The sequence below is a fragment of the Chlamydotis macqueenii genome, chromosome 2, assembly GCF_036417535.1.
Source record: "Chlamydotis macqueenii isolate bChlMac1 chromosome 2, bChlMac1.mat, whole genome shotgun sequence".
Lineage (NCBI taxonomy): Eukaryota > Metazoa > Chordata > Aves > Otidiformes > Otididae > Chlamydotis > Chlamydotis macqueenii.
In genome coordinates, this window is record NC_141557.1 from 4,525,380 (window position 1) to 4,549,743 (window position 24,364).

The window sequence follows — 24,364 nt, forward strand, 5'->3', positions numbered from 1 at the left end:
AAAAACACTTAAAATGGAAGCTCTACTGTTTTGCCAGTCTTACGAGGCTTGTTCGTCCCGAGCGCTGGAGCCCAGAGGTTCGCTCTGAGGCAGCTCTTAACCGTGTGATTAAGACCCATTACAGCAGAAGTTTTTGATGCTCTGCTGCATGGGGCCATGGATGAGGAATAAGCTGTTTGAAGTGTATCTATTGTACACACCAGGAGAAAAATCTTCTAAACAGACACACAGTGAGCCTGGTCACAGTAAAGTTGGACGTTTCCTTTTTACGGGGCTCACTGCAAATGGAATCGCTTCAGGTGTTTAGTGACTTCCCCCTTGGGGACTCTGAAAAGAGCACTGCCCGCTCCCTACACATTAAACTTTCAAGTTGAAGCCTCCAGTCAAAATATGAGGTTTTCTGGAGCTTTATCGTATTTATATATATTTAAAATCTGGCAGTCTGCTGAGGTCCACTGCTTTATCTGCATACCTGCGCTATCAGTGGAGTATATCTTCTGCTGAATCAGGTTTTTCCCGTATTTAATACAAGAATTGCATTTAATTTAAAAACTTGAGTTCATAGAAATTTTCACTTGGTTATTGATAGTGATGACTGCGAAGTGACAAACATTCCAGCTTGCAGTTAGGTTCTTCAGAAAATAGAAACAGTGCAACTTTGTTTTTTATAAGGATGAACATTATCCTGTTTGTATCTTGTATTCTGAACCTGTTTCCAGATAAGACATAGGTTAAACAGCAGCGCAATTGATTTTTTTTTTTCCTACTACTGCAAAATGATTTGGTTTTAGGGCTGAAATAAACACACACAAAACCAGTGAAAACAATACCGATGATAGACCTGTCTTAAAAATATATTAAGTGTAGCTCAGGATGCCTGCGCTTTCATGGATTTTTCTCAGCTTTGTTTGGAAAAGAGTATGGTAGAGAAATCAAAGTAGACCCACAGCAACTTCAGCACTCGTCATTCTTTTAAACTAAAAGGTAGATGGAAATAAAAAGCCATGCTCGTGCACCTTCTCGTACGAGTCGGAGTGTCCATCTCTTTTGTTCTATTTAAAATTGGTGATTTTAAGGCGTGCCACCAAAAGTGGTGCTGGGAATCCCTGCAGAAGTTACGTCTTCGCACTGGGATATTGGTTTTTCACTTATCCTCAGCTACATTTAGAAAATTTACAAATTTTTCTGGAAGAAGTTTTATGAACTGCCTGTTTCAAAACAGGAGCTGGCATCTTTTGGCAGCTGTGTTTCGATCGGGAACCCTTTCTCTTCTATTAGAGTAATTCTCTGCCTAACTGCTGGAAGAAGCTGTTTGCTGTGCAGAGTGCAACCAAAAGTGTGAATCGAAAGGAACACGAACAGCGAGTTAACGTGTGCTGCGCTTAGGCCAGACAACATTTCCAGTACACAAAGGGCTCATTAATTCTGCTACTTGTCTCTGTGGGAAATACGGGCCTGCAGGGAAGAAGGGTGATGATTGTTTTATACAGTGCATTTCTGAAAGGTTTGTGTTGACCAGCTGTTTATGCTTCAAGCAAAAGTCCTGTTTTGTTGCCGCCACCACCCCCTTTTTTTTTTTTTCTTAGGGAATATACTATTTCCACGGGACTGAAGCAGTGCAGCAGTCGTTTCACTACAAGGTCTGTTAAGCTGATCAGCCACGAGACCTGGCTGGAATGCATAAATTCCAAACAGTGACTAGTTTAATGTGTATACAATTTCTGTCTTGTTGGAGTCAAAGACCGAGCTAGGACTTACAATGCTGAGATACCGCACGTTATTTTTCCGCTGAGTTCTGTGGAAGCCTGCAGTCTTTCTGAGTGTATTGCATAGTAAATATGAGTTGCCATTAGCCACAATTAAATACTTTTAATCATCTTAGATATCTTTATTGTGTTTAAAAAAATAAATTATTGAAGATTCATAACTATTTGCTATTAACTATGATGGAAATCTGGTAATTACAACTCTTCTTGGATATGTCTCCATTTGTGAGGAAATTAAAATACAATATTGAGTAATGCTTGTGTCTGCCTAAAAGCTTTGCTGCTCTTGGCATGTGGAAATTGCTTTAGATCAGAAAGCTGGAACGGCAGAACAAATAGACTGATATCCTGTGTACAAATCCTTTAAGTTCCTAAAGCCTCAAAAATGTCATCTTTGCTCCAAAGTCCTATGCTAGATGTTTAGCAGTCTCGCAACCTGTAGTGCCTTTGGCTTCAGAATATTTTCCTTCTCCCTGTTAGGTTATCAGGTGGCAAATGTGTTTTCAAAGGTGAGGGCAACAGAGGTACAAGTTTTGAAACGGAAAATTTATTTCTTCTGATCTTTAAATGTGCAGGCTGTTGACCAGGTGTCTTTGAAAGCAGGATCAGATTGAACTCGAGAAGCCAAAACTTATAGGAAGGTTCCTGTGCACTAGTGGGAGACGTTCCCCAAGAAAAACTTCAAGGTGTAGCCTCATTACATAAAGTTAGGTCAATAATCACACGTTATCTCCTAAGGCGATACTGAAAAGGGAGAGGAATTCTAGCAGTAATCAACATCTCTGTGTAGCTACCGCAGGGAAGCTTGTTCCTCTGCCAAACGCTGCCTCTGAGAAAGCAGAGCTGCAGGTGGATGAGGAGGATGGGAACAGGCTGTCTCTCACCATGCAGTCAAGGGATTTGGGTTCTTGGAGTTCAAGGTTCTTGCATTTTTTAGTCCTTAGTCTATGTCCATCCTTTTCCTGATGACAGGTGTAGTAGTTTCCACATAAAAACCAAAGATGTCTGTGATGTGACAGTGCTCACGTTTTTCATATGCATGTTTTTATGTAAAGGAAGATCTATTTCTATATATTTTCTGTATAGAGAGGTATTTTCAGTTTGAAAAACAATTCACACAGCAGAAGAAATGGCTAGCTTTGAGCTGCTTGTGCAGATTAACTTAGTCAAAAATTCAAACTAAATACTAAGTCTTTAGAGTACAAAAATGAATGATTCTTAAAAAAATAAAATAAAAGTACACTTAAGGTTTCTTGGGATGTTTCTACCTTTTTCTGTTCTTCAAAGACAATAAATCAGTATCAGAACACGGGTTCTGAAGATCTTTAAATGGATTTTATTTGTCCCTTTCAATAAGTTTTTAGTTTATTTAGGTTGTAAGCCTGGATCTTTCTTACTATGAGAAATAGAGGTGAGGTGCCTAAGTACCTCCTAGATTTTGAAACAGGAGTGAGAAACCCGAATTCTCTAGATCTGGTCTTAATTTCAAACAAGCAAAGGTAGAGCTGAAGCAGTTGTGGAAGCATTGTGTATGTGGGACTGTCTGTAACCTAGAAAGTGTCCTGTAAATTTTGGCCTGTTTAGGTTACTGTGATGGACGACACACACTTTCCAGGCATTAAGCAGCAGTTGTTTTTTTCTGGAAGGTCATTGTTAGATGTGTGCTGAGAGAAGATGCTTTGAGACAAGTGGCTTTGTAAGCAAGGCAGCTTCCATTCTGGTGGCTGAAGGACCTTTTGTTGATGTTAATTGTAAGGAACTAAATCAATTTCAGTGAGCACTCCTAAAAATCCCCCAATAACTTTCACTTTAGCTAAAGACACTTTTATTTAAGTCCAGAATCTCATTTGTTAGTTACTTCATTTAAACGAGAATTTACTGGGCATCATTGGCCAGGATTTATCAGCTTAAAACATCATCTGCAAGCAGTCAGTGGTTCATGAAGATAGATGCATCTTTACCAGAGCAATGTTGTCTGAGCAGATAAAAAGATAGCAAAAGAATGAAATTAGAGTTCTCTGTCCAGTTCTTAATTAATTTAGTTTCCTCTCTGTCTTGAGCTTCTATACAGCTAGTCCTTTTTCTTCATCAAAAAAAAAAACCCACCTCTTCGAGTGGCAGCAGTGTTTCAGCTCCCGATGGGAGCGTTCTCTCCCATTTCTGTATTTCAGGAGGTATCCAGTACCAAAGTCTGAAGTAACATCACTGTATTGCAAATTGAGGTGTTAAAATGGGGGATGAGCAATCAGAAGACGATGTGACTGTCTGCATTGCTTTCAGAAAAATTGTCAATTCGTGTAACTGGTGCCATTTTTTAGTCAGGGCAGTGTGGTGGAGGAGAACCTGGTTTAAGAGAGCTTTCCTCGCTGCAATTTTAATACCTGGACTGGGAACGTGATGCACGTGAAAGCTCTTGGTCAGCACCCTCACAAGTGAGAAAAATGAGAGTGGAGACATGTCCTGGAAGATAAAATCAGTAATGCTGTACTCCTTCAGGATTGCTTTCTCCACTTGAGCACCTTTCATGGCAAACAGAAGTAACAGTTTGTGTGAATGTCCATCCGTGTGATATGGCTGGGAATGGCGTTGGCTGAATAGGATAAGGGCAGCATCCAGAGCTGAGGCATTAGGAAGAGGGTCACTGGAAAAGATATTGTGTCAAACATCCCATTTTTTACTGGTTTTTAGCTAGTGGTGGTGGTTTACCATTTTCATTTCCAGGGCTTTGGAGATCATTTTAAAAAGTCTCACATTAAAAAAAAAAAAAATTTAAAAATTGTCCATACAGATATTACATGAGCCATGAATTTCCATAAGTGTACTTACGATGAGCACAGAAAAACTTTGAACTTCAAGTCATGTATTTCAGCTCGCAGTAATTACTAGAACAGTAATGTTGGCAGAAGAGCGCCCCTTCAATAGAGGTTTTACTTTTTTTTTTGTTGTTGTTGTCTTTCTGTCTTATTTTATGTTTTCAGCCACCAGCTAAATACCTCCTGCCAGAACTGACAGCATCGGACTACGGGAAGAAGTGTGTGGTCATTGATTTAGATGAAACTTTAGTGCACAGTTCATTTAAGGTAAGTAAATTCAAAAGCGGTCTCTTGCAGCTTGAATCTGGCAGTGAACGTTGTAGGAACTGTTAAGCCTCTTCACACATTGACTGGTCATACAGGCTCTCCCAGAATGCCTGGGAGTTCTCGTTGTTACTGCTATGATTATTCATCCTGATTTAGCTGTGAGGGGAGTAACACAGACATTGGGGTTTTTTTTTTTGATTCTGAGAGAGTCACATCAACTGCAACAAAGCCTGGAATGGTTATTTGACTTTATGGCTTTAAGTGGTAACTGTTCCAGCAAGGACCTGTGTCTTGACAGGTACAAAACTTGTTGCTCTGAAAATATGGGTTTTTTTACATATTTAAATGATGCCATAGTCTAGGAGAATGGAAATTCAGCATAGCTTTATGCTAGGTAGATGTGCATTGAAACAGTAGATTTTGGGCACCAGTGTTTGCTGCCCTGTGTTGCCGGAGAAGATCGCTTTTTGTGTCAGGCTGCTGTCCCCATCGCAGTAAGTATTTTTAAGTATTTAGCTTTCACAACAGGAAAGCAAATAGCATTTAGCTGTTGCTGATGAGTCAGTCATCTTGCAGAAGCAACTTGTATAACCCTTCAGAATTCAGCATGGGGTGGAAGTAGTGGTATTTCTATTGTTTAAATAGGGCTAAAGTTAGAATCGGAGAATTCAGAAATACAAATAACCTAAATTAGCTCAAAGTACTGGTACTATTTCTGATTAGCAAATGTCAGACACTGTAAAGCATCTGAGAGTTTTGTACTTTGATATTGGAGAATTTATAAGAATCAATAGTGTATTTCCTTACTGGTAACAAGCTAGAGTTCCCACCAGCTTCAGAGTCGTCTAGTTTTGGTTGCACTCCATTTCTCACTGCTAGCAGAAACTCAACGTTTTAATCCTGCAATTAGTTGCCAGCATTTAAATATGCAAACTGTAATTCATGTTGTGGTTAAAGTTTGGCAACAGCCTGTCCTTGTTGACTTAAAAAAGACCTTATATGGAGATAGTAGAACAAATATTCCTGTGCCTCAAACTGAAACTAAGATTCTTCTCTGTCTTTATTGTGCCTAATGGTATATAACAATTTGTGGTGCTGTACAGGAAACTCTTAACTTCGGTGCCAGATCATTGTCTTCTGTACCCACACTGAACTTGAGAAATTTTCAGGGGGACTAGAAAACCAGTTGGATTGGGAAGAGAAGGGACCATGCCTTCCTAATTAAATGAGCGTCAAAAATAGGAAGGGAAAGCTGTATTTAAAAGTCTAAATTTAGGTAAAAATAATGAAGTATTAGGCTTAGTGTTATCTGAAACGTAAAAATGCTGTGGGTAGCTTTGGACTGATTTTTCTGGTTTTTGAAACAAAATAAGATTCAGTTTAGGTGGGGGGGGTTTAACCGTTTTCAATAAATACACGTTTAAAAAAGAAAGGATTTTGTAAATCCTTTCTTGTAGGATTGAGGTTTGCTTTTATTGCAGACTCCTTTCTCAGTGGGCTCATTTTGATCATCTCATTTATCCAAATGACATTTAATGGGTATTTAAATGACGTAAAGTAGATATTTAAGAAAACTCAAAAGGTTATTCTGCTTAGTCTTGAACACTGAATAATGTTTTGTGTTCAGAAAAGAAAACTGATCCTTTTTTCTGTGAAGTAACGTTAGGCAAACGTTGGAATTTCTGCAGTAATGGAGTCTTATGGCTATGGTGACATTTTTAATGTGAAGCCCTGTGATGAGAGTACGTAAGAGAACCAAGTGCTGGAGGAAGTGGCTTTAGTTGTTTAGTGGCTGGCACTGTCCAGTGATGCTGTTTGGATTTTGTTTCATGAAGGGAGATACTTCAGCTGAAGTAAGGCTGTTGTGGTCATCAAAAATCCAATGTATTTCCAGAAGACCAGGGATTTTGACATCTATATGCACACTGCTCTGCCTGAATAATCAAGTTACTTTTGCTGTTTCTTTTAGGTTTTTTAAATTTTTTTTTTTTTCCTCTAAAAATCTGCTCTACCAGGCGGGTCCCCACTTAAAAGCTGTAAAAGCATACATAAATTTGTGATTTTTAGTACAAAAGGCTTTATTTAAAACACATGATGCTTTAGAATTCATAATTCTGTTATGAAATAGGCTTCATATTTGAAATGCAGATTTTTTTTTTATTTTTTTTTTTTTACACAACCAGAGAGGCAGAGTATTTAAAGTACGCTTTTATGAAAGCAGCAACACCTAAGGGAGGGTAGTTCTTGTCTTTTTATGCCCCTGCATATTTGTGAAGCTTTAAGGAGGTGCTAGTCTTTCATGTTAAGTGCATATTAAAGGAATAAAGTTTGGGGTGCTTTGGCAAGAGTAAAAAAGGATTAGATAGACATTATAGTTATCATTCCCATCATAAAACAATAATAGAAGCAAAAATCATAAATTATTAAATCAAGGAGATGTAAACATGGTTTTGTATAAAATGAGTTAAACCACATGCAAGTCTGGAATGTAATAATATTCAAAACTGACTGTGAAGCTCTTCTTTAGAACATTTAAAACTCTGAAGCTTCTTATTAAATAGGAACGGTTCTACGTGAAGAAAGACCTTTTTTTTTTTTTTTTTTTTTTTTTTTTTTGGTGGAAATCCACCAGATGCATTCACGCTCACCCTGCGGTTCCCACCAAGGCATGGACATGCTTCACATGTGCAACCCCAGAAACCTTTATCCGGCAAACTATGGCAGACTTTTCTCCTGTCTTCCCATCATGATGAAGCACAGAACCCCAGTCCATGCTGTCTTCCTTATCGGTTGTGCCAATAAGAAAGCTGCATAGTACCTAAAGTGTAAATGGGGAAAAGTTTAGTAATAGCTGTGTTTTTATCGGCGGGCTTCAAAACCTTTGCAGCTTGCAGTGACCTATTCTCTTTCTGCTGCTATGGAATATTTCTCTTGCTTAGGGGAGTCATGCATGCATAACTTCTTCAAGTGTGTGCAAGTCTCTTCAAAGTATGCACAGAGCTGGCACCCACTTGAAAACTTTGGTGGCTGGGTCTTATTGACAGTTCCTTTGGGTTTCTTCTAAGGTGAAGCTTCAGAACGTTTTTGTGTACCTGTTCTCTGGCTGTCAGAGGTGCCTCTGCAGGTATTTGAGAACCAGCAGTGGTCATCAACCAGCACGAGCTGCTCTGGAGGTTTATTTGCCACTCCTGGTTGGTCAGGACAAGTGGATTCAGCTTCTCATTTTCCCTCTGATGCAGCTCTTGCAGATGCAGGATCAAACCATCTTCCTTATTACTGCACTACTGAGAGAAGGTGTTGCCCTCCATATAAATTATGATCATTTGCTCTCCTCACAGGAAGGTCATTTGACAGTGGAATTACTTGACAGTCTTGTTTTTCCAGGGAATTGGATCAAAACGATGCCATAAGTTTAATACTACAGGATTCTTCTGCTCTACTGTTTTTCATAGAGTACCTGTTTAGGCTTACCATTTTGTGATCTGCTACTCCATCTCTTTACCTTGGCTACTTCTCTGCTTTCTTGGCACCCTCTCGTCCCCCCCGAATGGGTTTGAAGACTGTTTCTAGTCTTGCAGATTCTGCAGGGGCACCTCCTTGGTGGGCCTTGAAGTCGGTCTGTTGACTGATCCAGAAAACCAGGTGGGAAAGTCTGTGCAAGTCTGGTAGAGCTGAGTGAAGATGTTTTCCAGCCTTAGTAATGCCATACCAGTTACCAGCCAGACTACTCCCAGCCTTCGTTTTAGGCTGCATGAAGCTCATTGTCTGTTAATCAGTCCTGTTGAAGCTGTATTTGGCAGCTCTGTGTCTCAGCTATTTCCAAGCTGTAGATCATTGGGTGAATTACAGACTTCAGCAGGGTAAGTTTACATGATTTTTTTTTTTTTTTTTTAAATCAAGGACACAATATATGAGCCATACCAAAGGATTCTGCCAAGTTTGATGTCCATTTGAACTAGTAAACATTAGCAGTGTATTCCCCAAAGACCACTACTGCCTAGCCAAAATTAGACTACGTACTCTTAAACTGTCTGCAAGGACATTTTTCTGCTTTCCAGAGAGTAATTTTCCTTGACTGACAGTTTTTCAGTCTTTAGAAGTAGGTTGTATCTAGCAGACTAGGAAAACAGATTTGAGGACTTGGACAGAGTGTGCCTGGTCTTCCTTTTTGCATTAAAATGCTTTGTTTTGTCTCATTAATTTTATTATCACATCTTGAGAATCATTTAACTATACAACTTCAGCCTTCCTGTGTTGCAGCTCCTGATTCAAGTATAACCTTTAGGTATTACTTTCACCACTGTGTTTATTTTTAATTAGTTACTAATTGATGACCCACAGCACAATATGTGAAGCACATAGCTGAATTTCTGTGTCATCATCCACACAAACTTGATGAAAGAGTTATCCAAGTTGATATCTGTCCTGGTGAACACACTCAGGGGTGGTGGGAGTTATTCAAGCTGTGAAGGGAATTACATTGTATGAGGCTTAAAAATTTGAGGGAAGAGGGAGGTGCCATATCTGGTGAATACGGCTGTGTGAGCCTTCTGACTTGCGTGCGTAGAGGGCACGCACAGAGTGGATCTGTATCGCCAGTAGTGCTTATGGACTTGTTCCAGAGAAGTAAGTACTCTTCTCTTTCACACTTCTGAAATTTTCCCTCTAATGATCTTACTTTTAATGTTGATTTGTTTCCTTCTTATTCTTTCTAGCCAATTAGCAATGCTGATTTCATCGTTCCTGTTGAAATCGATGGAACCATACATCAGGTAAGCACTGTTGTTCCTTCAGCATTGTTCTAGCACTGGAACTCTCCTCAGCATCCCAGAGCGTTACCTTTCTCCATTTGCTGCTTTACATTCAATAACCTGTCCTTTTCCAAAATACAAAAGCTGGGTACTCTGGAATGTGTAGTCCAGACAGACATCCCTGGTTGATCAGGTGTGTGGTAGTTCATATGGGCAAAGCTTTATAGAAATATTAAGGAACAACAGACATTTCAGTTTTTGTGGCAATCTGTGTTTAAGTTCTGTTCCCTCTTCTTTCTGTAAGTAATTTAATAATTGAAGTTCCTCTGATAGGACTTTTTGTACACTTCAGCATCTTTAAAAGTTCTGGACAAAATTGCAAGGACACTAATTTTTGTGTCTAATTCTGTAAGAACTTCACTTAAGCCACTGTGAAATGGTTTTCAGTAAATGCAAAACACCCATAATTTGAAAATCAGTCCTCTTCATGTATCTGAGCTTGGTGTCTTTAATCAGTAGTCCTTTCTGAAAACGTTAAATGAAATAAATTACAGGGCTGTAAATTTTCCTCTTCAGACAGACATTAAAGTTCTTGCTGGAGACAGGTTTTACTGGTTAACGTGAAATTGAGCCTTTCTAATATATGAATCTTGCAAATTGCTTGAAACATTTCTTGTTGGCTGTTGTAGATTAAAGATAATGCAGTTATTGAGTTGCAAATCTTCCCTGGATGTAATTTAATGGAGATTTTAAATACTTCAGTGTTTGAAATGTTGTCCTTTATATGGATTATTTTTACTTCGACACGGAGGTTTGTATTTTCATCTTGCAACAACTGAGAGATCGTAAAGTTAGTTCATCGTTCTGTTTGATTTCCTGTTTTGAAAACCGTCCATGTAATTGTCACTCTTAAAATAATTACTGAATATGTCAGTGGACTGAAACGTGTTTTAAAGTGATAGCTGTTTGACAGTTTCTACACTGTGCCTGTTTTATGTAGAAAAATTCAGTATCCAAGGTACTTAAACCTGTAATGTTCACCGGAGCTGAGTGCTTAAAACACGTAAGTGATGTTTTGGGAGATTTATATTGTGATATTGTCTGTCTTCACTTGATGTTGGCTTTAATTGTGTTTGGTGCAGACACTTTTTCTTCTAAAACTTTCTAGAATGCTTTTGAATGGGAAAAAAATAGATTGCGGAACAACTTTGAATGTCTTAGGATTGTGATTGCTTAGCTTGTCAAGATTTTATATTTACATTTTGAAACAAAACCCAAGTAAAAGATTATTGGGGCTTCAAAAGCACTTCAAAAACCTGTAGCTTTTCCATTCCTTACTGCAAACTTTCAGATTCTTCACCAAACGTAATGCAGTTAAGCACTCACAGTGATTTCATGTGGGGGAAAAAAAAAAACAAAACCAAACAGCTGGTCAAAGGGAAGGGATTATTGCGTACCCTAAGCGTGATCGGGAGGAGGAGGATGCTCTTGACAGGGAAGGCCAACTGAAGTCAATCACTGATTCTGCTTTACAGAAGATTTCCTGCGTATTTTTCAAGGAAATTGCTTAATCCTGTTGTATTTCAAGTTCTTAGTCTCTAAAAGTCATGGTTAAAGTGAAGTTAATTGTAAGGAATTTGTGATCCTTGAACTAAAACTATATTATACATAGCCAAAATCTTGGATTCCTGAGTTTGTAATCGCCTCTGCAGGCAAAGTAATGTACTGTCATCCAGCAGTCGTCTTTCCTTTCTTTTTTTTTTTTTTTTTTTGAGTATGATAAGGGTGAAAGTGTACGTTCTGACTTGGTCTGATGTATATAGGCTGTCTGAACACAGGCTGCAGAGCTTTGACAGCCAGTTCTCACTTCAAACCTTTAATTCTTTTATTCACTTAGAGCATAAACTGAACCGATACCAGCAATTTTTATCTGTCAGAATTTGTCATCTGTCTATTCTCTCCCATGCTTGTCCATTTTCTTAAGCAGTTTATATACTCAAAGTTTAATCATTGGCATTGGGAAATTCATCACTGGTTTAAAATATCACAGGATATGGGAAATGTGGTGGAACCATACTGTCTGCAGCGCACATCCCTACCTGCTTTACCAGTAAGTCTGGTATCTTATCAAGCAGGAAATTGTCTGATGGAGTACTGTTGTACTTGAACTCTGCCTTAGACAGGATCCCGTGGAAAACAAACGGAGAACGCTGTTTCAGAAGTGCTCATTCAGAAAGAAATTTGAAATAATTCTTCAGATCTCATCTACCAAAACCACGAGCTGTGGTAAATTCTGTTGCTGTACACTTGACAGTGTTTTGAGACTGACTTCTCTAACAGGTTTTTGTTCCTGGTAAATGTAATTTTTTTGTTGTGCAACAGAGGTATTCAAAAAAGGCTGTCTTTAGTTTGAGGAGTTTATTTTCTCTTATGCCATTTAAAGGTCAGAAAGACTCTTGTTCTTCTATAGGGAGGACAATTCAAGTCATCATCTTAAAGAGTGCTTGGATAAACCAGCTTCCCTAGATTAACAAATGGCTTTTCTCATCACCTGTTGTCCCTCTCCCATTTTTCTTTTCCTAGCCTAATCAACCTTGTCTTTAGAAAGGGTTTGTCATTTTATTTTACAAGGAAATAACTCATGTGGAGATACCTCTCTTGCCTTCTGTTATGGATCTTCAGATGCCAGCAGAGACTGTACCCCCATCTACAGGGCAGCTGCAGCTACAGGGGATGAATCCCACGCTTTGTGGTGGGAATGGTGGCACAGGTACAAAAGGGCTCTAACGCAAGCTGACGCTCTGACCACTTCTCTCCTTTCTCTCTGGTTCTCTGGATAAAAGGGAATTAGAGCTGGTCCTCTGCTTTACCAGATTAGAAGTGAGAAACTGGGGGAAGCCCAATGAAATGTGTTGCGATGGAGAGTGTTCTTCAGAGGAAGTTTGAGGGTGAAAGTAGTGGCTGGAGAGAAGATAACCTCAGCGTGACTTCTGTTACATCCTCTCTTTCGGAGCGTGCTTCCCATCTAGCAAGCACAGAGCAATCACAACCCCCAGATTGGAAACCATGCGTTAAATATAGCTTTAATCTCCAGTAAGTGAAGGTTTTTAGGGTATGGTGATCCTTTGTCTTATCCAAATGGGTTTGCAATGCCCTTGTGCCTGGCTGTTCAGTGTTGAAGAGTAAAGAGGGCAGCCAGGAAGAGTTTGATTTGGTGTTACTTGGAATTTCATTCTTGATTGTAATTTATTGAGTAAAATTATGTTAACTTCTTAAAAATTCAATTAACAATTGCTTATTTTTAGTTGTTGAAAGTGAAAAAAAAAAGATGTTTGGCATGTATACTTTGAATGTAATGTACAAAATATTTTTTTATTGATGGGGAAAAGGCTGTTCAAATAATAAACTTTCCTTCTATAAAGGACAAAATTTGTTCATTTTCTTACAGAAGGCTGTGGCCTGGTTCAAGTAATCCAGGATAGGCTGTATCCATTCTAGCTGGCCTATTCTTGGTTACTTGCACTGGGAGGCAGCCACGACTGCGTGAACCAGAAAGATGAAGCTCAAGGACGCGTGGTATTTTCTGCTCGCTGTTCAGAAGATGCACCCAGCCCACGAAACAGGAGACTGCAGGAGCTTGAGTTGTCATGGGCAGATTTCTTTGTCATCCCTTGCAGATTTCATTATTGTAAAGCTGGTTTTGAAAGGCAATTCTTTGTGTCCTATTTGATTGATTAAAATTGAGCTGTGTTTCTCTTTGGTTTACAAATACTGAGTCTTTTTAGGTTAAGACTGCTTTGAGGTATAGAAAATGTATGTGGAAATACCAAATGCTTGAAAACAATTAAAGATAATTACTTTTGTTTTGCCATTAGCAGCTGTAAGTACAGAATCCTGTGAAAACATGCCTAGTGCCTGATTTGTGTCTTAACATTTTAAGAGTAAGGTTCGTTTTAAGTAAAAAAAAAAAAAAAAAAAACCGACTGTACTCCTCTGAATTCTCGCTGTGATAAGGAAGAAATTTGTGAGCATACAACACAGGAAAACTGGAGGGTTGTTTTTTTGTTGGTTTTTTTTTTTTTTTTTCAAATGCCCTGAAGACAGTATATAAATCTCAGAAAAATGCCAGGAGCCAGTTAGTCTAGAGACTTAAACTGAAGACATCAGGCAACGAGAGAAGAAGCCAAGCCACAAATAACCATGCGGCATTGAGATTCAGGTCCAGCCGCTAACAAAGTAGATGGGAAAAAATTCCAAATGAGGAGGAAGAGGAGAAAAATGCTGCGCTGTCAGCTGAAGAAAGCTTTTTATGTGAAGTAAACCAAAGAGATTTTGTAGCCTGGGATACCAGTACGCTTGCAATTGCTTCCAGGATCTAAGTAGGACTTGGCCAAAAAGCTTCAAGGGGAATAACCATGCAGAGTATCAATATATGTTGTTCTGGGGGACAAAAAAAAATAAAAAATAGGAAACCTGTAGATTGCCAAAATCTGTGGTTAAGGAGCTCTGGGTCTGTAGCTACCGGGTTGCTTTACTGTATGCTCTCTTCATGGAGGAGGTGGGTTATGTTGCAAGCAGCAAAGTTCATATCCTTGGCTTGGAGTTTGTAATTACATTCCGAGGGGAAATACTTCACCGACACAGGGGTAGCGAAGAGCCTTCCTTTGCTGTGGCTGAAAACACTGGGTTTTAAAGGGGAAACTAATACTAGATTCCAGTACTAAGTATCCAAGACTGACTTGAAGACTTTGGGTTTTCCCTTTTGTGCCCTCAAAAATAAGTGTAGGAGTATAAGGCTTAAAAATTAAGAATTCCTTGTGAACTGTGGAGCTAAGGAATAACTCGCATCCTGCTATCTTTTCTTTTGCAATCAGCAAGTCTCTGAGTACTCAAACACAGAGGAGCTGCAACCTGCGTCTTTAAAAATTAGAAGAGATAATTTGGAAAGGAAATACTGCAGAACAACTTTGTGTAGTGAGATTTAAGTGAAAAATTAATTGCATTGTTACAGGGGAGGAAATGATGATGCCTAGTGAAATACAGGAAGCTTTGCTGTAGTTATCTGGAAAGAGCGGTGTTGGAGTACATCTGTTAGCTGTCTTGAATACATAAAATGGCACATTTATTTAATTGATTGGTTAAGCGCTGCTGTGATGGTTTAAAAAAAATAAATCTGGGTTATAAATTGTTATCTGTGTCAAAGTTTGAAAGTATGGCTTGAATTTGAGGAGCCAGAAATAGCGTAGTTAAACTTCGTAGAAATGACTTAGAGCAGATCATGTCTTCATGCTTTGAGCTAAAGTGGAAAAGTAATTAACGTTGCTGCTTTGGTCATTAAGGTACAGCTCCATCATATGTGATTTCTAATAAAACTCTGCTTTCAGATTTAGGTTTTCAATTTCAAGCCCCTATTACGCAACTTTTTTTCTTCCTTTGTTAAAGGCTTTTAATTGTTACACTTCAGTTCAAGCTGGCATTTCCATGTTTTTCTCCTTCAGGCTTTTTCTCTGGACGCCTTATGTTTTTTACCTCTTTATTAATGTGAATCTAGTAAAATACACATGATTAATCCAGTTATTCTACATATCAAAGAAATTCCTGAAATGGCATCAGTCTTGCAGTTCTTCCTGACTTCAGTTCTATGCCAGACTTCTCCACTTCAGATTTCCAGCATTAAGGATTATTTGCCAAACAAAGAAGATAAAATGCTGCCAGTGTTTTCTCTCAAACTTTTAATCTAAGTGCAAATAAGATAGAAAAATATTTTTCAAGCAGGCTCCCCTCTTCATCTTCCCAGTGGATTGTGAACTACTAGTAAGCTTTCTGAGCAGCGGTTATCTTATCTTGGTATTTTCTGTGAATGCAAGTCATCTTCCTTGTTCGGAAAAGGGGAGGCAAGGAGGCTCTGATATCTGGGAGTCAGGTTGTTGACAGTAGGCAGCCAAGCTTGCCTGTGTGGTTCTCAGTGCCAAAAGGCAATACAGCGTTGCTGAAACCATGCTCTCAAGAGGAGAGAGATCCTGAGCCTTCACCACCTTTGTGGCAACATCACAGTTAGAAGACTTTGTAGACTTTGAACCGCATTTTGACAGCAGCGTTTGCTAGACGCTCTGCATGGTGAAGTTTTTTTTCCTGAAAGCGATCTGCCGAGCCGGATGACTGATAACTCTCCGTAGTGAGATACGGTACTTAGCGCCTGGAATTTAAAAAATGAAATAATTAACCACAGGAAGAAAACAGTTCCCTATTGTGCAATCCTGTCATCGTAGAGGTTTCATCAGATTTTTTCCTTCTGTAAAGCTCTTCGGGCCTGAAGACACCAGCACCAAAATCGTTTCGGTTGAGAGATCCGAGTCCTCGCCTCTTGAGAAACCCTACTGTCTTTCTTTGCCTTTAATGAGCTTTTTCAAGAAGCATCGCTCCAGATGATGCGCAGTATTTGCAATTGCATAAGCAGCATGGGTCTTGGCAGCCCATGCATTCAAATTTCTCATTAGCGGATGTCTACTTTTATCTTGTATACTTTTTTTTTTTTTCTTCCAGCATTTCATTTGAACTGCTTCCATGCTAACTTTTGTTTCTTCAAGTGTTAGGATTACAGGAGTGTTTTGAGGTTTGTTTTTTTTTTCCCTTTTACATTCAACATCATTTGACCTGAGTAGTCGTTGTCATTCCAGGTTTATGTGTTGAAACGACCACATGTGGATGAGTTTCTTCAGAGGATGGGAGAGCTCTTTGAATGTGTACTCTTCACAGCCAGTCTAGCCAAGGTTTGTTCCTCTCTCCGTCTCGTGAGCCCTTACGGTGCTGGTCAGTGGACTTTTGGTTGGGTTTTCTATGGATAATTATTGCCACAGTTGGTACCATCTTAATTTTTCCCCTTCTTTTCTGCTTCTTTGTCTGACAGTGTGTACTTTGTCTGCTAGTGTGTGGGTAAGTGTTTCCATGGTAACACCATCACATATGGGCTTGTCTCATAATGTAGCCTCCATGCATTGCTCATAATGCCGATATGAAAGGCTTACAAGTTACCATGGTTATAGTGAGAAATTAGAACAAATAGCCTGCAAGTGAAGCAGTATATTAAAGCTGGGCATGAAATAAAATACACTGTGTTTAATGCTACCTAATGATCAACCAGTGATTCAGAAATTTACTGCTTATGAAAACTGGGAACACGTTTTTGTTCTGTCAAGGTGCAGTTGCAATCTGGAGTTAGAAAAATCAGGCACTGTGTAAAGCTTGGAGCATCAACAGGAATATTTTGTGCCCTCTGGTCTCCAGTAGCAGTAGTACCTCGTAGGTAGTTTTGTGGTAGACGTTACAGTAGTAGACATCTTAAATTCTTCACTTCTTTCAATGTAATGTATTTGTGGTGTCTTGTTTGTAAAGTTATGGTGGTTATTTCTAAATAGTACTCTAGCATAGTAGGCTCTCCAACCTTGTGCAGAGATGGTGGAAGGGGCAGGACCCCGTTTGATCTGCTATAGTGCCGCCTTACCACAGGGTTATTCCCTGCCTTCCCTTTGCCGTGTTCTATTCCATCACATTGTGAAAATCCTAAATAATGGAGCAATTTCATACTGCAGGTAGATGTCTAGCATTTTTCATAGTCAAGAGATGATTGATTTGAACATCAGTTTTGTTTCTCAGTTTAAAATACAGGAAAACAGTAACTCCTATCATGCAAAAATAAGATATAACTGCCATTTTCAAGTACATGGTTAGTTCATGTTCTGGTTTATTTGGATACTTTTCCTTGGGCAGTTTATATCAATTGCTGAATTCTAAGCTGTGCCTCTCTTAAAGTATCATCTTTTATGTAAAAGTGAGAATTTCCCAGTATTGTATACGAGTATTTTTCCTACTGACATCTTTGTCAGATCTTTTCTGGCCCAATTATGCAATTTGGTAACCTTAAGATTCTTGCTGACCTAGTGGCTCCGTGGGCATCGTCTGAAAAAGCTGCATCACGCTCAGATGCTCAGTTTGTCTTCAGAGGCACGTGGAAATGAATTGGCTGCAGAAATGGCTTCATATGGATTTTCTGTTAGCATTTGTTGGTTTTATGGTAATGTTAGGTGATCCTCTGGATCCATCAACTTCTAGGTAACTTCTAGGGTAAGAATAAGTTGGCCCTAAGAGTAAAAACTAATCAGTAAATGACAGAAAGTATTAGAGTGCAAGTTAGCCTTCCATAGAAAGATAACCGTCCTATTTCTGCGTTATCTCTCTATTAATCACTTCAGGTTTGCAGGCATGTAAGTTAATTAACAAGGAGCAGGGAAGAAAATAAAGAAAAGACATTTTATCTGAAATAATTTTGTGTCCATTCTTTGTACAGTTCTGTGAATTGGCTTTATCTGCACGTTACTAACTTCATGCTTCTAACTTCTATTTTTAAGTATGCAGACCCAGTAGCCGACTTACTGGATCGCTGGGGTGTGTTCAGGGCGAGGCTCTTTAGAGAATCCTGTGTTTTCCACCGAGGAAATTACGTGAAGGATCTGAGTCGACTGGGACGTGAGCTGAGTAAAGTTATTATAGTCGATAATTCTCCTGCATCTTACATCTTCCATCCTGAAAATGCAGTAAGTATTCTGAGTACTCGAGCATAACTTTTATCTTTCTGGTCCTTGCTCAGGCTTTCTGGTTCAGGAAATACCTTTCAGAACACTAACAGTGTGAGTTTCTGTATTTTCTTAGACTGCAGGTAGGTTCTGATATTCACTGCCAAAGGGTGAGGAGCTAGGGCACGCTGATCTCGACAGTGTCAGAGTTGTGACTGTTCATCTGCTTTGGGTTTTAGCTTTTGTCATGAAGTCCAGCAGTTTTGAGAAATAGCAAGCGGTGTAGAACCTGAATAACCGAGCTCTAAAAAGTGAAGCTGCCCTCCAGCGTAGTTTTTATTCTTTGGAGAGGTGATTACAGAAAGGATGGTTTACTTGAACTGCTTTCGGTGCTCATCTTCTTTCATTGTGTGAATGAAAGTACTTTGCTAGACGAGATAATTAATGCTTTACTGGTTACTCTCTGACTTCTGTATTCGTGGCTAAGGGGAAGAAAAAAAAAATCAAGATCCTGTTGTGTTTTTATACTTTTAAGTATTTTTGTGACAGCTCGCTTCATAATTAGAAACATTAGTCAACAAGTTGATCAAGTTTTAGGAATAAGGAGAAAAAGCAGGCAACAGTACTTCAGGGGGGAATAATTAGGAGCAATGCACATTTTCACTGTGTGTTTCATATTGGCTCCAGAAGCTATGATGGAATGGTCTGGCACTTGCTGCATCCGCTGCTGCAATCGGTACAGATGCTCACATCTGCTTTGTAGCTGCCAGGATAGCAAGCTGGAACTCGCCTTAGATCTACTAACACTTCAACAACCAGGCTGTGCAGTGTTTTCTTTGATGGTTTTTAGGCTGCCTTTCTTGTGAACTGTTAAAATGAATGTAGGAAATTTCTATCAGGAACACTGTTTTGCATGGTCCTGCCTCTCTGCAGTAGCATTTTTTTTTTAATGTGAGCTATTTATCTTGCAGCAATCGACTTTTAAATTCAGATCTTAATATTGTGATGCCCTAAGTGATGGGGGGAAACATTTTTCTGGTTGGTGCCACATGGTTTCAAATTGCTATTTATAATAACCAGGAGCTGTAGCTCTAATTTATGTTCCTGGTTAAAATTAAAAACCTGATCCAGATCGTCATTTGGTATCTCGGAATTCAGTGCCAATAAAATAATGAGCTGTAGAAATTTGGGAGATGAAATTAAGGGCCTTGTCAGAATGGTTTAATCATGTATAGAAAAGAGCTGCTAGCTAACTGATAATTTGAGTCTCTGCAGAAACCAGAGCTTGTAACGAGATCCAAGATAGTCTTTAAAAGACCTCAGGACGCTTCCACAGTGAAGATACACAGAACTCCTTCCCTAAATACAGCCCACATGTTTAAGAAGTGTTGTTACATGTGTTATTTGCTGAACCTGCTCTCATGGTCTTATATTTTAACCGGAGAACTGTTCTCTGCTCTCCGCAGCCTCGTGCCAGAAGGGGTTGTTGCTGCATGCCTGTGTTCAGTGACTCACACTGATCATACCTAGACGGGGAAAAAAAGAGCTGCCTGTAAATAAAGTGTCAGTACAGCTTCATAACCTGCATCTTCCTTCCAGTCTGTTCTGAATATCAAGGACACAGAGCAAGTAGAGCTGTCCAGTGTTGGGTCGTGTAGGTTACCTGGACGCGTAAGAGAAGGTCAGCTGCGTGTCAGCTGTTCTGCAGCTGGATTTGGAAGGTCAGCCCCTCTTACAGCTGGATTGGGGGTTGATGTTGCGTACTAGAAAACGCGGACTTGAACAATTTGCCTTACTGTGATGGCAGTGAGTGTCACAGGACATCTACACAGGCACAACTCACGTGTTCTTTGCCTCATGAAGTCGTCTTAGTATTTGTTGGTTGCTTTTTTTGCAGGTGCCTGTGCAGTCCTGGTTTGATGACATGACAGACACAGAGCTGCTAGATCTTATTCCTTTCTTTGAAGGACTAAGCAAAGAGGAAGAAGTTTACAGTATGCTTCATAAACTCTGCAACAGGTAGCCCTTAACTTTGACTGACTTCTGCTACTCCATTGCAGTTGCTCGAGGCTGTCTCCATCTTTTCCAGCTTTCAAATGTAAGCTTTGGGGAGGTCACCCCTGTCAGAAGTGCTACTCTTGATCTTCCTGTTACATTGGACACGAAGGACAATCATGAGTGATGCTATTAAGCCTTCAGAAGCCTGACTCCTAAGGTCATGTGTTCAGACTACTTTTTTAAAGGAAAAAAAAAAAAAAAAAAAAGAAGCTATTTTAAACGGGACTCTTTTAATGAATTTCATAAACGGACGTCTTTTACTGGATCAGCTTTTCTTAAAACATGCCAAAAAAGAAGCTTGTATTTCAGCAGTTGAAATTCTCTCCCTTTCTTCCCCTCCCACTATGCAGACAATTTTACCCCCCTGCTTAGAGCAGTTGACCTGACTCTGAATTTTTTCTTACAGAATGAAGTGCCTTTTTGAATGTTATTTTAAGATAAAAATTCATTTTTGTATAAGACGTATTTCCAGACATCTTTTAGTCTTGTATTGTCTAAATGCTTTAAAAGGAAAAAGGAAAAAATTTTATAGAGCACTGTAATATATAACAAAGGAAAAAGTTGAAACAAAGATGCTGGGTTCCTGTCTCCACAATGACATTAAGTTGTGTTACGTTTGTCATGCTCAGAAGGTTTAAGCGTTTGTGGGAGGGGTGATTTGGGTTAATTACATGGTTGGTTCACTGGTGGGATTTGGGGCACAGTTTTGAACATATCTGCAGTTGTTTGAGTGTTAGGGAATGATGGAATCAAGAAGATAAGGTGGCTGATAGATGTAAAGCACCTCTTATTCCAGACAGATGACGTTCTGTTGTTTCTGCTTACGCACAACTGCCATGCCTCTCATTTTTCAGAAAACCATTATCATGGGAGAATGGGGAGGAGATCTATTTATTAGTTTAAGATTCTTTTCTTAAAAAAAAAAAAACCCATCTGGGTAAGCTGGATCTGTATTGAGCTATTTGGAGTACTTTTTTCTTTTAATTGCTGCTACTGTATACTCACCAAATGGAGCTGACCATCGGCTGTTATACTGTTTTTGCCACTGTGCCTGTGCTATGAAACATTTTCTGTAAGCTGCAAACTTGGGCAATAAATAAAACGCAGGCTTCGTAACCCACCCCATGGATCAATCCTACAGTTTCTGATACACCAGGGAACTCAGTTAAAGGTGACCTGCAAAGGAATTTTTTTTTTTTTTTTTTTTTCTTTTAATTGGGATGAAGCCCTCTCCTTCCTTTGGTATATAAAAACGCAAAAAGTATTTTTCCCACCTCTCTGATTTGTATTTCTTCTTCCTCAAGGTGTAAGGTACAGACTAGGAGCTTTGTTGAGTCTTACTACAAGGGCAGAAGTGACTGGCCTGGACTAAAAGTTGCGCTCTGGCTTTGGAGTTGAGTAAGTCTCATCTCTGAATCTGAGAACATGCTTAGCATCTTCTGTAGTGTCATAGGTACCCCTTCAAAAGAATAACTTTGAAATATTTGAAGCCTTTGAAGAACAAGGCAGAGCTTTTTTTTTTTTTTTTCCTTTCCAGTGTCACCTTTTAATTATTTTCTGCACCAGAAATGTGCAAACATAAAAATTACAGCTATGTTTGGCTGTCATCAGAGAAAACTAAATGGAGTAGCTGGTGCTTCTAATTAGCAGAGTGCTAATTTCTGGATAGTAGATCCCCTTTGCCTTTTCTATTTTTCTTGAACAGTCTTGATGACTTGGAAAAAAAAAATAAATTGCGATAGGCTTGGATTGTCATCCTTGTTTAACACACTGGTGAAGCAGCTTAACAAATTTCTTCATAGAAGGGCAGGCCAGCCTACCCAGGCAGTGAGTAGGTTGTTGTAGGTGCAGTATAAACCTGAAAGATGACTGACTTGCCCCTTGCAGTGCAGCTGTGCTCCAGCTGTGGCCGGGAGCGAGGAACGGTAGAGGCAGCCCCGTGATCCCGTGAGTCTGTACGGCATCACCGTTTTGTTTCCTTACCGGTTGGCATTACCTTAGTACTGTATAATTCTGTGCCACAACAAAAGGCAAAACTGTCAGATTTTTTAAAAACCCACAAAAAACCAAACCCTATGTTGGTTAAAAAAAAAATGGACAGAAGGACGTGTGGATTCTGGTTAGTCCATTAGTGTTGACTTTCGGTTTAAGATTGTTTCATTTTGTATTTGACTTCAGAGCAATGAAACTGTAAGCTGCCAAAAAGTTGTTCTCTGAGCAGTATTTTCAACTGTGTTTGTAGCTGCTGGGCTTCAAAGACAGTTTGCAGGGAAAGTATTCAGGTTGTAGTTAGTCGTGCAGGTATGATAGGAATGGCTGAAAAAAAAATTCAAAGATTTTCTCGCTAGCATTAGACCAAACAATCTTCCGGTTAGACGATAAAGAACGAACCCCACGGAGACATTGCCATGGAACGGTTGTGACTTGTTGTACGTGAGACAAACCGTGCCGTTAGTTTGCATTTCTGAAAGCGGCGATTTCATGAACCAGTTGCCTTAAGTCTGCGAATGAATGTTGATTATTAAAGTGTCTTGTATTGTTTTAAAATCCGCATCTAATGGACAACCGAACTTCTGCACCAGCTTCTGGAAGAACGGTTTTGACCATGTTCTGTAACAACCATACTTGTTCTGTATTCTTTATTTCAGCTCTTGAAATCCACAGATTTCCAGGAAAAGAAAAAGCTTATTTTAACTGAGTACAGCATTGAAATGACACTTGGTGACAACACAGAGGTGAAAAACCTAGCAGCAGTTTTGATCTCTGCTAATATCTATAACTTCTGATGATTTTTTATTTTTAATTCCCATTGAAATAAAACTTGGAGTGTTTTGCAGTCAGGTTTGGACTTCCCTGGATATTTAAATTTGGCCAAAGGGATCGAACAGTCGTGGTTGTTCATTTCGAAATTATCATCATACTTGAAATTTCAAGTTTGAAGTTTGCGTGGATATGCATACGCTAGGTATTTAGAGTTTCTGGGTTTTAACAAAGCAATATAATTCTGTCCATAAAGTCAGATAGCGAGTGGAATGTTTGTAAAATTTGTGATACGGGTATTTGATTGTATTTTAAATACAAGATTTTAAAAATTAAACTAGGAAAGAAAAAAAATACTTGTTTCCTCAACCTCTTGCATATTTTGAAGTGCGGTTAATGCACGCAGGTCACCGGGGCTGTTATAAACCCTGGGTTTCAAATCCATTTCTGGATATTATAGAATTATTAAAAAGTCTTTTCCAGTTGGTCATTTTGTTCAGCTGACGAAACGCTGCCTGGCCTGAAGTTCTGTTGTCCTTGTATGTTGGGTTAAAAAAGGTTTTTTGCCTGTATAGGTATTTTTAAATTAAGCTGTAAGGCAGAATGCCTTAGATTCTTGAAATTCAACTGAAGCGTTACGACTCAATTGCCATTTGTAAACTAGGGCTGTGCGCAGAATACTCGGTAACCACCAGGAAGCGTGGCAGGTTTGGAGTGGAAGGTGGTAGCACATGTACAATATTGCTGTGTTCATTTAGGTAGCTTTGGAAGAATAATTTGTCTCTTTGTTTTGCCCTTTAATCTTTTCTAAACAGCAAAGTTAGACATGGAAGAAGCTCAACACCTGAGGAGATTCGGTTATCGGTGAATGCAATCACTTTATCACAGCATGATTTTGATTAGACTGGTTGGGGACAATAAAGTATCTGAATGACACCGGTGTGTACTGATGTTGCAGCTTTTGAAATTTCAGTGTAAAAAAACAACAAAAAAAAAATCTGTAGTTCTATAATTGACAAACACGTAATCGTATGTTTTACAGATTCTTTTTAAACTAATAAAACACAGTGCCGCACAGCCCTATTTGTAAAACAAAAACAAGTTTGTGCCTCTGATTTCCAAGGTGCTGTGATGTTATGCCTTTGTGGGGCGAGGGGGGCAGGTGAGACTTGCATGGGGCAGTTGCTTAAAAATCTCTGGGCTAACTATGCAAAACCAGCTGTCAGTTTTCTGTTTCACATGATATTGTAAAAATCCAGCTGATTTTTTTTTTTTTTTTTTCTTTCTTGTTAAAGATCTATTGGGAACTTTTTAATGGAGGAGTAAGCAATGGAAATGTTTCTTTTTTTTTCTTTTTTTCTTTTTTTTTTTCCTAATAA

The 24,364-nt window shown here is 39.1% G+C and overlaps 1 protein-coding gene across 6 annotated transcripts in view; it reads left to right on the top strand.

The window, feature by feature from the left end:
- CTDSPL (CTD small phosphatase like) overlaps window positions 1-24,062 on the top strand; it is an 81,668-nt gene extending 57,606 nt beyond the window's left edge. For 4 of the 6 annotated variants that reach the window (XM_086741762.1, XM_086741763.1, XM_086741758.1 and 1 more), the window contains 5 exons: window positions 4,745-4,846; window positions 9,562-9,618; window positions 16,275-16,367; window positions 18,003-18,188; window positions 20,065-24,062. In XM_086741762.1, coding sequence (XP_086597888.1) covers window positions 4,745-4,846; window positions 9,562-9,618; window positions 16,275-16,367; window positions 18,003-18,188; window positions 20,065-20,190 — 564 coding nt within the window. In that variant the 3' untranslated portion in view covers window positions 20,191-24,062. Of the gene's footprint in view, window positions 1-1,586; window positions 1,641-4,744; window positions 4,847-9,561; window positions 9,619-16,274; window positions 16,368-18,002; window positions 18,189-20,064 lie in introns of all 6 variants that reach the window. The other 2 variants (XM_086741761.1, XM_086741757.1) reach the window with 1 other exon arrangement.
- The last annotated feature ends 302 nt before the right edge of the window (window positions 24,063-24,364 follow it).